The sequence below is a fragment of the Pseudorasbora parva genome, chromosome 12 (assembly GCF_024679245.1).
Source record: "Pseudorasbora parva isolate DD20220531a chromosome 12, ASM2467924v1, whole genome shotgun sequence".
Classification (NCBI taxonomy): Eukaryota; Metazoa; Chordata; class Actinopteri; order Cypriniformes; family Gobionidae; genus Pseudorasbora; species Pseudorasbora parva.
The window spans coordinates 23,220,079-23,236,627 of record NC_090183.1 but is presented as its reverse complement, the minus strand read 5'-3'; the positions used below and the strand labels follow the sequence as shown (position 1 = coordinate 23,236,627).

Here is a 16,549-nt window from a genome sequence, read left to right as displayed (position 1 = left end):
CAAATTATTCATGCAGCTGGGGATATTTTTGATTTTGTCAAGCAACAAAATCAAGGGGAAGATGGTCAGTAATGTGTTTCCGGAAGTGGGCCCTTTTAAATGCGTCACGTCCGGCGGCATTACGCGCCTTCGTGTGAGACAGCGGCAGTCATGGCAGACGAGAAGCCAAAGGTGTGTTAGTATGGCTCGCTATAAATGTTATAATAAGCGCGACAAATCTTTGTTATATGATCAATGGGGCTATTTTTAGAGGTTTCCCCCTCTCACTTATTGTTAATTGATTTAATGTCTTTGTGAAATGGTGCTGGCCTTTCATAAAGCTAACGCGCTAATTGTCATGGGCGCTAATGTGCCCCGCACTTCATGCATACGGCAAGTAATAAGACAACTTGCAGAGTAACCAAAACGCTAACGTTATTTTGGAAGTGTGTGTGGTCACTACACTGTTTTCACGTAAAGCTCTGGGTTTGTGCCGCTTTTTTTAAAGAGAGTGCAGCTGCTGCGTTGATTTGTAACGGACGTGTTGTGGGAGTTCATTTATTTGTTTTTAATCGTGTTTCGACAGATTTTGTGTGTGTGAAAACAACCTTTAAAAATGTATGAGTTGCGCTTGTGTTTATGTGCTTTACAATACTGATAAACTTACTCTACAACAGTGCTTCTCAAACCTGTCCTCGGACCCCCAAGGCCCCAACCACTGCACATTTTCCATGTCGCCCACACGCCTGAATCAGCTCATTAGTACAGAGTAGAGACTGCACAACTTTTATTTTGATCATTTGTTTAAGTATGTACGATAACTCTTTCACTTTTAATTACAGGAGGGTGTAAAAACTGAAAATGACCACATAAATCTGAAAGTTGCTGGGCAGGATGGCTCAGTGGTTCAGTTCAAAATCAAGAGGCACACACCCCTCAACAAACTGATGAAAGCATATTGTGAGAGACAGGTAAAAGGCATTTCATGCACATTCAACCGCATCATTTACCTTCCATTACAAAAACAGTAATCCTTCCTTTTAACTGCACAGGTTGTCATACAGTGTTTGTAGTCTGTTTCAATATTTGCTAAAAGTTAGTCCAGTGTTGCATTATCATTGCTGATCTTTGGTTATAGAAAATTCTAATTTATAAAACTCCTACAAAGTTAATAGACAACCTATACAACAGAAGGCCCTTTCACATAACTACCATTAGGGCTTTAACGTAAGGTGGTTAACTCATCTCAAGTAGTCCAACTTTATTTTTTTTAAGGAATTATTGGTATCACAGTAACCACCATTTTCTGCAAATTTTCTACTTTTGATAAGCCATCGATAGTGATGCAAAACCCTTTGTGAAAGTCACAAACATGAACAACTGGGCCTATCATCCCAAAGCTATTATATTCAATATCACATGAATTGAGGAATCATTAGCTTGGTTTCGGAAGACATGCAATTCTGTGCTGAAAGTGATACTTGGGGATGGGCGTATCAATATAAAGCATCTACTGTTTTGAGCATCAAAAAGTAATGTTTTCAAATAAAAATATTGATACTATGGTATTTTTATTTAACCAGTAATTTTGTTCATTAAAAAAGATTATTTAATGCATATACAAATATCCCATGTTACCGAATAGTTGTGCAGTATATAACTATTATCCTGCTCATCTGAGCCATGATCTGGACGCACGCAAATGCTGCGAGACAGAACCAATCAATCACAGACCGCATTTGTTCACTGATGACACTGTTCAAACAGGGCTGTTTCCCAAAAGTATCATAAGAAACCATTGATGCTTTTTGAAAACGCAGCTCACAACATTGCTCGTTAGAAGACAAAAAACATGTTTGAGTTATTTTACAATATTAATTGTAGCTTACATAGTGTAATTGCACACTTTAAATGTAATGTTAAAAGTTGATATTGATTATGTTCTATTTGTGTAATAATGTTAATATCAATCATACACTATCAGCATAAAAAGGTTGTATTTTATGGGTGTAACGGTTATTGACCGGCCCTTTTGAAAAGCAACCATTTTTTTTACTACAATGACATAAGTTCAACTAGTATTTGTAGATTTCCATGGTTACCTCTGCAAGTAAACATTTTAACCATGTGTAAACAAAAATATGATCTAATATGTTGCAATTTAAGGCTTAGTGAATGATAAAATGCCTTTTAAAATATAATGTTAAGTGGGTTTCTTTACCCATTTTACTTTTTAGTAATTTTAATTATTTAATAAATGTAGTCATTTAAAAGTTCAGTTTAGAAGTATCGTAACAGTGATACTGGCTTTATAAATATTGGAATTGTATCTAACAAAATAAGTGGTATCACACATCCCTAGTGATACATCATTCAACATTTGACAGGGCCTTTCCTCCACAATATTCCACTTGGTTGTTGTTATGTCTAAAGTATGCTTATCAAGTCATCATTGGATCTGTTCACAGGGGCTGTCAATGCGTCAGATACGGTTCCGGTTTGATGGGCAGCCAATTAATGAGACTGACACACCAGCTCAGGTACAGTTCACTGATATGACCAGTTCTGGATGTCACCATGCTTAAAGCATGCAAATGATTTATATTATGCCTTTTTTTTCTCTTTGCAGTTGGAAATGGAGGATGAGGATACAATTGATGTATTTCAGCAACAGACTGGGGGCCTGATGTAAATAACTACCCTATCCCTCTATCACCATTGTCCTCCTCTCTGTCCCCTGCTTTTTTTTTTTTTTTTTTTATATATAGGCTGACCTCCCTCCACCTTGCCAAAATGTGCCCACTAAAATGCCCATCAGCTCTCCTAAATCAGATGAATGGCATTTTTAAAATATATTGTGTAAAAGCATTGATATATTTCATCAGATGTGGACCTAAGAGCATCAAGGCCAAACTGCTTTTGATCAGTCATAAGATCTGGTATATAGAATTTTGGTCTGTGTCAGTTCTAAAGTACTGTTTTGTTTGATCAGAGCCGTTGGACTTTTTATATATATTTTATATATGTTGATGTATTTCTCTTTTGTACTCAGGCTAATTTTATTCAGTGACTTGTGTTGTGAATTGAAATGTTGATAAGAATTTGTGTTGGAATAAAACAGTTTTACAAAACGACTTGAGGCTTGTCTACCTTTTAAAAGAACTAACCAACATAGTTAAATGGGACATTGTGTTTCCACTATTCTATTATGTCAATACAATTGTGGTTTACATACACCTTGTAGAAGCTACAAAAAAACATACAATTGTTTAATTTTGTTAGTGCTCACTGAATACATTTTCAACAAACTAATGTTATCGTGTAGTCAAGACAAAACAACTGCAAAATAAAAGACTTCAAAAGTGCTCAAGCAATTCTGAATATTTTATTGTTACCTGGATGATCCACAACTTTTTGTGTGTGATAGTGGCTTTTCAATTGTCCTGAGCAGTTAAACTGTCCACTGTTTTTCAGAAGATAATAATACTTTGGTTTCTAGCTTTTTCTGCATAAACCCTCTCCAGCAGAAACTAGCAGACAACTGAGGGACAGGTAACTGTTCTAAAAGGTGCAACCAGATCCTCAAGAAAGAGACCCAAATAGGGGTGTAAACTTTTGAATAGGGTGTCTCGTTTAGTAGCCTACCGTCCTTTAGAAGCTTAGATGCTTAAATATTTCCCATTCCCAGACAAATAAGTAGAGCAAGTACAATTTACTATGACTGCCGTTAAAATTATGTTCGAGAATCAGTGAATGTTTGCGAGAGACTTATTCTGAATTTATGACCACAACTGTCTTTATTTGTGCAAACGTTGCTCGCTGGCGCCGCTCCACTGGCGGACCTGCAGAAGTGCAGCACTAATCGCGTCTAATGGGCGTGTACAGGAGCGCAGATTCAGCACTAGGAGACTGATGCCCTGAGCTGGAGACGCTCTTTGTGGCTTGATGACAATAATCTGTCGAATATAGTTTGGGAAACGCCGTGAACAGAAACTGAGTGTTGAAGATGACGACCACCACTACTTATCAAGGCATGGATCCGACCGGGAGGAGCAGCTCCAGGTGCTGACAGATGTCTATACGAACTAAAAAGATAATAATGCTCAGGCGGTTTAGGTTGTGGCAAACTGGTTATTATTTAATCTTAATAATGGCAAATGGTATTTTAGGACGTTATATGACATGTAATATCACTGACAAACTAAAAATTCTCCAGCTGAACGATATTATCGTACAAATGGGTGGTGATGCTGATGAGAAATGAGCACCATCTTCGGTACAAATACTGCGTTTTGGGGATAAAATGGGACGCCGTAGATCAAAGGCAAAGTATATCGGATTTTAAAATCCCTTCAAGGCAGGATTTTGATGTATGGATGTCTGTTTTATTGTACTAATATGTGCATCCTTCTGGCAGTGTTTGAATCTTGTTAGCTGCTTATCTAGACAGTTTTTTGGGGGGTAGACAGCAGAGGCGCGTGCAGCATTTTGAGGCACAGCGGGTGCTTTCCAAGTCTTATTTATTAATGCTCCAAAACGCTGTCTAGGTAGGCAACTGGCTGGCTTTGTGACACGGCCTCCGACTGCAGCATCTTCAAAAGGACAGCTACGCAATTAACGACATAATTGCCTAGTAATTAAAACATCTTTACTGCAATGTATAGTGTTTCGTTTGAAACGAGTCCCTCTCCACGCGTTCTGAGTACGAGAGAATGCTTGAGCGCATGTGTGTGTAGGTTGGGTGCGGTTCAGCTGGTGTAGTAAAGAATTATATTACACTCCCTGTTGTAACCGTTATCGTTTCATTAACTGAATGCACTATGCCGTTTATCAGTAATCACGTTTATCCATCGTTTTTTTTTTCTATCAGTCGGACTGGTAGAGTGATTTTGAGTGAGCTTTATTTCAGCATGCTCGCTGTCAGACGACAGTTTCAGCTCAGCTCACTGAAGCTTTCTTGCATTAATAAAAACAGTAAAGAAATGTTGATTTACAGAAATAAAATAAGTATACATATAATTCAATCAAATAATACATTCACTTGAGGAACTGAACATCTGACATCTCCAGAAATACATTTTCATTAAACATATTTATAAAGCTACAATATTTTTTCTTGTTCTTCTTAAAGGCACACTGTAATGTTACCCAACATTCTAAGTTAACATTCAACATATTTTATTTGTCCCTCATTGGTCAGTCTTTTTGTATGTGTGTGTGTGTGTGTGTGTGTGTGTGTGTGTGTGTGTGTGTGTGTGTGTGTGTGTGTGTGTGTGTGTGTGTGTGTGTGTGTGTGTTGTAGTATGCATGTGACAACATAAACACTTCAAAAGTCAAAAATGAAAGCTGACAGGGAATAAACTGTAAAACACAAAACAAAAAAAACAATGAACTTTTAAAATATAAACTAACAATGTCCATGGCTCAAATAAAGACAAACAAATTAGTGAATGGTAATAAAAGTTGCATTTATTACTTCACATTTTTAATATTTCTTTGCTTTCCATCCCAGAGTGCTGCGTCCGCCAGGTGGAGGTTCAAACATCTGCTTTGGCACGGATGAAGAGAAACCTGTGAAAAAAAACAAAATGGCATCTAGTATATTTGCTGAACCTGAGGACCCTCATGCCCATCGGAGGAACAATCCACCAGGTGCTGATTTTTATTGATTCACGTCTCATATTTTACTTTTTAATAGCATTCTTTTATTCTCTTTAATTGCCTTTAAGTTTGCTAAACCTTAGAGAAAATGATAAGAAATATTGAAATTATGTGTTTTAAACTTTAAATGTGATTTTTCCCTCCCCAGACATATACATCTTGTTTAAGCTACTATAACTGAATGTGACTCACTTTAGCATGTGTGATATTGAGCAATGTGTTTCAGATCCACATTTAAACCATATTTTACTGTACCTAAGAATACAAATACTATAATAACTCTGTTCACATACTTGATTCTCTTAAAAACAATGCTACAGACAGTTATTCTAGCATTTTGACCTACGGGTTGTCAGTTGGTGCTAAAACTACAACATTTTGCAGCCATGGAAGCCATCAAACAAACTGGGTCAGAGATCGCAGATTTTGCCCAACCTAAAAAGCCTCGGCATCCCTCTAAAAATCTCTATGAATGGGAGCATATTAAAATATTCTGTTCTTTAATCTCTCAAAATACGTAATATGCTCTTAAATGTATTTTAATTAATAAAAAATAATAAAATACAACTTACTGACTGTATATCTGGGCTGTAAGTATTTTCTATTGTTTTTAAGATCAATGCACAGATACTTTTACAGTTCTTATTTGTTTGAAAGGTGGGAAGCCTACAGGTGTGTTGTGTGGAGAGCCATCTGCCCCGCTCAGAAGATGTACTGCTCAACCAGTCCACCAAAGTAACGCCACACTCGACAATAATATACCTGTGGTAAGATATAGAGACAAGTTAAGTCATTAATGAGTGAAAACAAACTTGTGACCTTTGACAAAGTTCAGACTGACTTTAAAGTGATTGCATAATGTTCTTAATGAAAATATGCTTTATTTTTGCACAGAATGGTGATGAAGACTCAGTCAATGTTGGTGAGTGTTCTAACTCTTCATATAATTTTGCATCAATGACACACACAAAAAATAGAATGAATTGGGCATCATTTATCAGTGTAACAGATTCAAGTGCAGCAATCATCATATGATTCACGTGATTCATCATGAAACATTTATATGCTGCCAATCACACAGTGAATTAGCACTCATTATGATTATTCATTATGATCAATTATGAACATCTGAACTAGTTAATGAGATGAACTTGATGTAACTACATAAACATTACAATCAATCGACCAGTTCATTCCGGTTTATTCTGTGAACGATTATTAAGTAGGGTAAATGTACCCATTAAGCACACTGGTATTGTTAAGCTCAGATTATAAAAAGAATATATAGAAAATAATTTATCATTCTACTTAATGTCTTAACCATTTGATGTGTTTGTTACTATATACCTTCTGTAAATTAAAGTTAATCAGACCATTTCACTGAGATATGGGTATCCTTGTGTTCACACTGTCTGGTGGCCATTTTAAAAGCTGTCTGAAAACTTTCACCAGAAGAGGAGCACCTTAAATGTGAATTTTTAGGGGAAAAAAGTTAAAATCATAGATATTTTCAATCATAGCTGTTCATATTAAAATATGTATTAACTTAATACATGATCCAGATAATTTATTTAGCAAAATTGTCCTTTTAAATTTAACTTTAATAATATTTATTAATGAAAAAAATGAAAATGTTGCTGTTCCAATAAGCTCATCCACATTGAACGCAAATACTTAAAGGGATACTCCACTGCTTTTTCATATTAAACTATGTTATTCCCTTAAGTTGATACATACCTCTCGTGTCTCAGTGCGTGCACTTAATCTCTCTGACGCACGGTGACATTTTGATTGCATTTAGCTTAGCCCACTAAGCCCAGTTCATTCATTAGGTAACAAACAGAGATCAAGTTAGACTCGACCAAACACCTCCACTTATCCCCTATTTAAATACAGTTACAAGAAAAGCTGAACAACCAAGAATGGTGCCAAAAAATAAAACATGGCGCTTTTCTAAAATGATAACTATAATGTATGGCGGAATAGCACTTCTGAGAGTGCTTCGACTCGGCGCAGTAAAAAGTCCCGGCTGAAAAATCATCACCACCTATTGATGGAAATGAGAGAGTGAGGGGGATATGTGAGAGAGGATTTTTCCACCATGACTTTTTACTGCGCCGCGCGTCAGAGTGATTAAAGGGGTACTTCAGCGCTGGGAAGATGAATCTCTATTTAAACTTGGTCATCAATGTAGTAGAAATGTGAAATCATTTTTTTAATTTGGTGCCTTCTAGACTGAGAAAAGACAGTAAATTTATTTTTGTCTCATGGGGATGAAAGACTACAATTCTCGGAATACTTCGCTGCCCTGTGAGGCCATTCCCAAAGCCACCTACTGGATTACTGTGACTGAGTTGGAGAAGACACTACAATTAAAAACTGAACGTGTCTGTTCAATATAATGAGTGAGTCACCGCGAGAGTATCACAGCACTGAGCACTTACTGCAGGATCAGATAAATGAGCTGATGAGCTCTCGTGATGAGAGCTGAGGTAATCGCAACTACACTCGCGGCATACATTCACAACGCGAGTTCAGTCTGGCGCTTTTCAGTTCATGCCTTTGCAAGCTTAACTTTCATATAAATTAATTTGAGAAGTTAAAAGACTTACATTGCTCACCATAGCTCTGTTTAAATGAGTGCCTGTAGCTGCGAGCTGAGCTCTGAGTGTGATCTCCATCCCCCATGCACGGGTTCAAAACATGCGGAAATGGCTCCCTCTGCTGGCTGTGGCCAAACATTCCTACTACAACCCCAAATCAGAAAAAGTTGGGACAGTTTGGAAAACGCAAATAAAAAAAGAAAGTAGTGATTTCTAAATTTACTTTGACTTGTATTTCATTGCAGACAATATGAACACAAAATATTTCATGTTTTGTCTGGCCAACTTCATGTCATTTGTAAATATGCATCCTTTCCTGTCATTCAGACCTGCAACACATTTAAAAAAAAGTTGGGACAGGAGCAATTTAGGGCTAGTAATGAGGTAAAAGGGTTAAATAATGATGTGATTTGAAACAGGTGATGTCAACAGGTGATTGAAATTATGATTTGGTACAAAAGCAGCATCCAAGAAAGATCTAATCCTTTAGGAGCAAAGATGGGCCGAGGATCGCCAGTTTGCCAACAAATACGTGAGAAAATTATTGAAATGTTTAAAAACAATGTTCCTCAAAGAAAGATAGGAAGAGATTTGGATATTTCACATTCAACAGTGCATAACATAATTACAAGATTCAAGGAATCTGGAGGAATTTCAGTGCGTAAAGGACAAGGCCACAAGCCTAAGCTGAACAACCGTGATCTCCGATCCCTCAGGCGGCACTGCATCAAGAATCATCATTCATCTATAAGCGATATCACCACATGGGCTCAGGACTACTTTGGCAAACCTTTGTCAAGTACCACAATACTGTACGTAGTTACATCCACAAATGCCAGTTAAAACTGTACTGTGCCAAAAGGAAGCCTTATGTTAACAGTGTCCAGAAGCGCCGTCGACTTCTCTGGGCTCAGAGGCATCTGGGATGGACCATCACACAGTGGAAATGTGTACTGTGGTCAGATGAATCAGTATTTCAGGTATTTTTTGGGAGGAATGGACGCCGTGTGCTCCGGACCAACGAAGAAAAGGATCATCCAGACTGTTACCAGCAACAAGTCCAAAAGCCAGGGTCTGTCATGGTATGGGGTTGTGTCAGTGCCCTTGGCAAAGGTAACTTGCACTTCTGTGAAGGCACCATTAATGCTGAAAAGTACATAGAGATTTTGGAGCATAATATGCTGCCTTCAAGAAGATATCTTTTCCAGGGACGTCCATGCATATTTCAACAAGACAATGCAAAACCACATTCTGCACACATTACAAAGTCCTGGCTGCGGAGAAGGAGGGTACGGGTACTTGACTGGCCTGCCTGCAGTCCCGACCTGTCTCCAATAGAGAATGTGTGGCGCATTTTGAGGCACAAAATGCGACAACGAAGACCCCGTACTGTTGCCCACCTTAAGACTTGTTTGCAGGAATGGGACAAAATTACACCTGAAACACTTCATCACTTGGTGTCTTCAGTCCCTAAACTTCTTTTAAGTGTTGTGAAAAGGAATGGCAACATTACAAAGTGGTAAATGCTTTACTGTCCCAACTTTTTTTTAAATGTGTTGCAGGTCTGAATGACAGGAAAGGATGCATATTTACAAATGACATGAAGTTGACCAGACAAAACATAAAATATTTTGTGTTCATATTGTCTGCAATGAAATACAAGTCAAAGTAATTTTAGAAATCACTTCTTTTTTATTTTATTTGCACATTCCATACTGTCCCAACTTTTTCTGATGTGGGGTTGTATGATGCAAAAATCGTCAATTTGCATCATAGGAGGAATTTTTCCAGAAATAAAATGCACACAGTGCCTTGCAAAATTATTTGGCGCCATTGAACTTTGCAACCTTTTGCCAAATTTCAGGCTTCAAACATAAAGATATAAAACTGTATTTTGTGAAGAATCAACAACAGGTGGGACACAATCATGAAGTAGAATGAAATTTATTGGATATTTCAAACTTTTTTAACAAATCAAAAACTGAAAAATTGGGCATGCAAAATTATTCGCCCCCTTTACTTTCAGTGCAGCGAACTCTCTCCAGAAGTTCAGTGAGGATCTCTGAATGATCTAATGTTGAACTAAATGACTAATGATGATAAATAGAATCCACCTGTGTGTAATCAAGTCTCCGTATAAATGCACCTGCACTGTGATAGTCTCAGGAGGTCCGTTTAAAGCGCAGAGAGCATCAAGAAGAACAAGGAACACAACAAGCAGGTCCGAGATACTGTTGTGGAGAAGTTTAAAGCTGGATTTGGATACAAAAAGATTTCCCAAGCTTTAAACATCCCAATGAGCACTGTGCAAGCGATAATATTGAAATGGAAGGAGTATCGGACCACTGCAAATCTACCAAGACCTGGCCGTCCCTCTAAACTTTCAGCTCATACAAGGAGAAGACTGATCAGAGATTCAGCTAAGAGGCCCATGATCACTCTGGATGAACTGCAGAGATCCACAGCTGAGGTGGGAGACAATCAGTCGTATACTGCACAAATCTGGCCTTTATGGAAGAGTAGCAAGAAGAAAGCCATTTCTTAAAGATATCCATAAAAAGTGTTGTTTAAAGTTTGCCACAAGCCACCTGGGAGACACACCAAACATGTGGAAGAAGGTGCTCTGGTCAGATGAAACCAAAATTGAACTTTTTGGCAACAATGCAAAACGTTATGTTTGGCATAAAAGCAACACAGCTCATCCCCCTGAACACACCATCCCCACTGTCAAACATGGTGGTGGCAGCATCATGGTTTGGGCCTGCTTTTCTTCAGCAGGGACAGGGAAGATGGTTAAAATTGATGGGAAGATGGATGGAGCCAAATACAGGACCATTCTGGAAGAAAACCTGATGGAGTCTGCAAAAGACCTGAGACTGGGACGGTCAAAGTCCAGACCTGAATCCAATCGAGAATCTGTGGAAAGAACTGAAAACTGCTGTTCACAAACGCTCTCCATCCAACCTCACTGAGCTCGAGCTGTTCTGCAAGGAAGAATGGGCAAAAATTTCAGTCTCTCGATGTGCAAAACTGATAGAGACACACCCCAAGCGACTTACAGCTGTAATCGCAGCAAAAGGTGGCGCTACAAAGTATTAACCCAAAGGGGGCCGAATAATTTTGCACGCCCAATTTTTCCGTTTTTGATTTGTTAAAAAAGTTTGAAATATCCAATAAATTTCATTCCACTTCATGATTGTGTCCCACTTGTTGTTGATTCTTCACAAAAAAATTACAGTTTTATATTTTTATGTTTGAAGCCTGAAATGTGGCAAAAGGTCGCAAAGTTCAAGGGGGGGAATACTGTCGCAAGGCACTGTAAATCTCATCTCAGGGGGATATGAGGGGGGAAAGCACAATCATTTGAATATACTCCAGGGTTTCTACTGATACAAGGCCATATGCTAATCGCTGAAGTAACCCTTTAAGTGCATGCACTGAGCAGAGAGAGGTATGTATCAACTCGTCTTAGTGGAAGGAATAACAGTTTACTATGAAAAAGAGGTGGAGTATCCCTTTAATGAATACTTGTAAATACTTCATAAACAAACTTTAAATATTAACTGATGGTTGTCACTTGAAGTTAATCTTTATAAAATTATTCTTTAAAAATGTTGTTTAAAATAAACCAGAACTTAAAAAAAAAAAACATTGTTAGCTTAATGCCATTAAGCTTTTTTGTGTGTTTGAAAAATTCTTGTTTATTTTAAACAACATTTTAAAAGAATAATATTATAATTATTCCACACAACACACCTGTAGTCTTCCAACCTTTCAAACAAAAGTATCCGTGCATTGAAAAGTTTTCAAACATTTACCCATTAAGCACAGCCAGACTTGATGATGATGATGATGTCATGTTAATTCAAATGCTTTTGCAATTTAAAATAAAATATTATTGTGTGAGAGATTAATATTTTATTTTAACATAACTTCTTGTACTGAAACCAATACCCTGTTCACTAAAATGTCTCAATGCAGACGTTGGTGAGCTTAATAGGTATGTTTATCCTAATTCTTAGAGAAGGATAATTTTCATGGCCACATAAAAAATATTCTTCCTTAGCATTTACAGCATTTAGTGTATGTAACAAAATTAATCATTTAAGTGACAATTTGTTTGGAGGCAGGGATTCAGATCCAAACATATATTGTGCACAAGCTTTATTAAAGGTGGCCTAGAATGAAAAATTGAATTAACCTTGCCATAGTGAAATAATAAGAGTTCAGTACATGGACATCCCATACTGTGAGTCTCAAACACCATTGCCTCCTACTTCTTATGTAAATCTCGTGCATGAAAAACACCACGGAAAAATAAGTGATTATTTTTCCGTGCTCGTGACGCAGTCATTGGGTATCATTATTATGTACGCCCCCAACATTTGCATATGTCTGAACATGTTCATTGTCAGGCGGAACTGACGGAGCCGAATCATCGGGACTGCAGGTACACAAGCGACACTCGAGGATAGCAAAAACTGCAGCTCTCATGGACACAAATGTCATGTTCCTGGCTGTGCAGGAGACGGGAGGACTTTTCATACCCTTCCCACAGATAAAAAATGTCAACAGTCATGGTTGATGTTTATTATAATCGGATACCACAACAATTTAATTGAAAATCGTTCGTGTGTTCGGCCCATTTCAAGCAAGCTTCGCTCAGCGCCTTAAACTGAAGAAAGGGGCAACTGAATTCCAACTATATTCCTGCAAGCAGTAATTTATCCACTTATTGACTGTTTAAACAATTTCTGATTAAATTGAAAGTTTCTTAGAGACAACATTGTCTAGATAACGCAAGATGCTAGTACAGTAACAACAGGAAACTCCAAGTACCATACAAAACTAAATAGTGTGTCTAATTACAAAGGTTAATATAATTAGGGGGAGGCTTGTCCACGGACCCAATGGACATCACTGTTCTGAGCTTGAGACAGACTGGATAATAGCTTGTCATTTTCTCACTCAAACCACAGCCAACCTGCTGCTGCTTCTGCTTTAAGAGGGAAACGCTGCCAATAACTGCTTGTCTAGGATATGTAATCCTCCATAAGAATTCGTAATAATAGCATATTATTAGCGAAAAGGAGCTAGCAAATGATCCAGTGTGTATCTGTATTTGCACTCGTCATATGATTACATTTCCAACGTGTTTTTGCGTCGGTGAGTAATGTAGCCAATCACAGACATGTTTGTAGATATCTACAACGCAGTTGGCCAATCACAGGTGTTGAACTTGGAATTCACCCACAGCTCGAGTGTTTGTCCAGCTGCTGAGTTCAGTTAATAAGTGCGTCTGTAAGTGCAGACATTGTGAAGAGATTCGTTGTATACCAGCTTCACTGTGGAAATCTGTGAGATTGCGTTTATTGAATGAGTGACAGCTTTTAGTGATTATAAAGGGAGCACTCTTTGCGCTCTGTCTGGGCAATATAGTTATTGTTTATTTTTTATTAATAGGTCTATAATATATTCAGAATTTGAATAAAACTTTTGTTTTCCATTCGTGACAAGGAGCCACATACACACTTCAATACATTGACCCATCCGTATATACATGCCGAATCAAAACGTAAGCCTCCTTGACCTTGTGTCTTCCCTTGGCATGCGTGTCGCCCCTGGGGTTAAAAATCCATCTTCGGCTGGTTCCCCAGAGTTTTCCATATGCAGCCCCTTAGCAAGTCTCTAAGTCTGTACTCTCTAAGTCCTCCCTATGGGTAGGCGTCTTAGCATATCTCCACCTGAAATATGCTTCCCAGTGTACCTTGGTAATTCCTGTGATAGGTTGGAGTCCTTCGTCCGTACTAATCTTACGACAGGGCACTGGAAGACAGCCAAGTGGCGTGATTAAATTGGGACCCCCATTCGTCAGTCACTGACGTTACTCGGAGTGACTAAACAAAAGGGAACATCTCGGTTTACGTATGTAACCCTTGTTCTCTGAGGAGGGAACGGCAACGCAACGTCCCTCTGCCACATCCGCTGTACCGCTGGAACGTCCGGGAGTTCAGTCTTGGTTCCTCAGCAGGAAAATATAATGTGATGGTGTATAAGGATAATACTTCCTTATATGCCCACGTGCTGGGGTGGAGTTACGGGATCCAAATTCTGCATGCCCATGGCATTTTCACTGCCACTGAGTGTTTTCTAGATGATTGGCTTCTTTGCCCATTCGTCAGTCACTGACAAAATGTCTATGTTCCCTTCTCAGGGAACGAGGGTTAAATACGTAACCGAGACGTTTAGGATGTAGTATCTCATATGGTGCAATCCCTGAAAAAAACAACATAATATTTATGAAGAAATATTTCATAATATTTGCACACAAAAAAGAATGTCTTATTATATTACATATTTAAATGTTGATTTTTTTTGTTGAAAATAATGATTAAAATTACATATCTGCGTATTCAAGGTTTAAATAAAATATGTAGAAACCTTTTTTTGTTTGTTTACAACATTTTTCTGGGTCATTTAATTGATTTAATTAAACTATTAAAAAAAATATTTTTATTTTATTTATTGGTCATTGACATTGTTGACATTCAAAAGCGTGAGAGCAAGTAAAAAGGTGGCAAATATATAAAAGAAAAAAGAATAAGAACATTTTTTATCCCATATATTTTTATTGAAATGGTGCAAAATTATATGATAATGAATTGGTATGTCTTTTCATTTCTATGTTTCCAGATAGCACAGAAGAACCTAAACCTGTTCCGGAGCTGCATGACACACCAGGTCCTCCTTGCCTCTCTGAAACAGAGCAGCCTGCAGCTGGGCTTCCTTCTGGCCGTAGAAACCCACCAGGGGGCAAATCCTCTCTAATCTTAGGCTAAACATTTGCCACACTTAAGGATAAGATCTGGGCCTATGTGAAACGAGCATCTCAGAGTAAATGTGCTGTTCTGTAGTCAGTGCGCTCATCCTCTGCATAACTGTATTAATAAAAATGACATAAGCCACAAAGAACTGATTCAGATCAGGGCAATTTAGTCAGAGAAATGTGCCACAAATCTCTGAGCTGTGATTCATTCAAAGAATGCCTTTGAATGTGTTGAGTGTTGGTCTCTCAGTCTTTTGTTGACTTAAGACCTCTTAGGAAAAAGAAATCCTGTGAAAGCACTGCTACTCTCAGATACTACAACCATAGGCCAAAAGTTGCCATTAATATTCAACATTTAGAAGGTTAAACTGCATTCACATCAGCCTAAGAAACATCTCCCTGATTCAGTGTTTGTCTCCCTTTTTATGTATTAAGTTTTTGTCAGCACTTTATGAACTGTGGTGCCCAATTTGTGGTGCCTCAGACCTGCTGGTTAAAGACACACATTTTCACACCCATCATTGCTCATAAAAAAAGGCTAAAACATTTGTAGATGTAAAGAAAAAAAGTATTTACACTGATATACTGATCACTGAAGAGATATTTATTACAAAAGAACAAAAACGCAATGAGGTTTAACAGTTTAACACATTGAATCATTGCCTGAACATTAAGGTGCGTGGTAAAAGAACAGAGCAACAACATCAGAGTGTAATGAAATGTTACCTTCTAGTCACTAGTGACTTTTCTGTGCCAGAAAAGGTGCATGTGAGCGAGCTCTTTATTATTTATTTGTGTTCGTTAAAAAGTAGTTATAAAACATGTACGAAAATACAAACAGCCACAGTGTAAAGACATTTATTGAATCATTCATCAAATATTCCATATTCACCAAAAAGATTGAAAGTTCTTATTGCCTTGTTATTTTTGACGTATGCCAAAAAGGTGCTGTATTGTTCTTTGACTTCTTGGAGGAAGTGTGTAATTGAGTCTGTTCATTTTTTTATGTACATGAGCTTTTCTCAAATTAAAAAAAAACATCTTTGTCTGTGTTGTCCTGAGAATAGATAATAATGTCACTGCCGTCTAAACACCTGTCTTCTAGTTCTCCATAGATGCATGTGAATGACAAAATAACCATATACAATTCACACACTACACAGATGAATACACAGTGCATAAGTACATAGAGTATAAGTGCATATGTGTCACTTGGGACACAACTATGATTTCCTATTAATTCAATCAAATGTGAGGGAATGCTAGGGAATATGGCAGTGCAGTTGGCTTCACCTTTTATGACACAAGCAATACAGTAATTTATGAGATCAGTGGTCACAATGGCTGGTTCTGAAATTGCCCCCTCTAACCCTTAAATAGGGGGTACAGAATTCCGAAACCATAGTGGATGTTGTTGAGTTTACTCATTCAATCCCACAATGCACTGCAATAACGAGTCTGTACAACACTGATCTATAAA

General features: G+C 37.8%; 2 protein-coding genes across 2 annotated transcripts; both read left to right on the top strand.

Moving 5' to 3' along the window:
- The first annotated feature begins 74 nt into the window (after positions 1-74).
- Positions 75-3,111, top strand: sumo2a (small ubiquitin like modifier 2a). The gene is made up of 4 exons (XM_067459513.1): positions 75-171; positions 822-950; positions 2,448-2,519; positions 2,609-3,111. Exons 1-4 carry the CDS (start codon positions 100-102, stop codon positions 2,669-2,671), a joined length of 336 nt encoding a protein of 111 aa, XP_067315614.1. The 5' UTR covers positions 75-99; the 3' UTR covers positions 2,672-3,111.
- Positions 3,112-3,838: 727 nt separating this feature from the next.
- On the top strand, positions 3,839-16,117 carry jpt1a (Jupiter microtubule associated homolog 1a). The gene is made up of 5 exons (XM_067458375.1): positions 3,839-4,041; positions 5,492-5,631; positions 6,298-6,407; positions 6,535-6,562; positions 14,937-16,117. The coding sequence occupies exons 1-5, from the start codon at positions 3,986-3,988 to the stop codon at positions 15,080-15,082; spliced, it is 480 nt and encodes a 159-aa protein (XP_067314476.1). The 5' UTR covers positions 3,839-3,985; the 3' UTR covers positions 15,083-16,117.
- The last annotated feature ends 432 nt before the right edge of the window (positions 16,118-16,549 follow it).

Coding starts and splice junctions, on each gene's coding strand:
- sumo2a (XM_067459513.1), top strand. CDS start 100: ATGCGTCACGTCCGGCGGCATTACGCGCCTTCGTGTGAGACAGCGGCA. Junction 172..821: donor TGGCAGACGAGAAGCCAAAG/GTGTGTTAGTAT, acceptor TTTTAATTACAG/GAGGGTGTAAAAACTGAAAA. Junction 2,520..2,608: donor AGACTGACACACCAGCTCAG/GTACAGTTCACT, acceptor TTCTCTTTGCAG/TTGGAAATGGAGGATGAGGA.
- jpt1a (XM_067458375.1), top strand. CDS start 3,986: ATGACGACCACCACTACTTATCAAGGCATGGATCCGACCGGGAGGAGC. Junction 4,042..5,491: donor ACCGGGAGGAGCAGCTCCAG/GTGCTGACAGAT, acceptor TTTCCATCCCAG/AGTGCTGCGTCCGCCAGGTG. Junction 6,408..6,534: donor TCGACAATAATATACCTGTG/GTAAGATATAGA, acceptor ATTTTTGCACAG/AATGGTGATGAAGACTCAGT.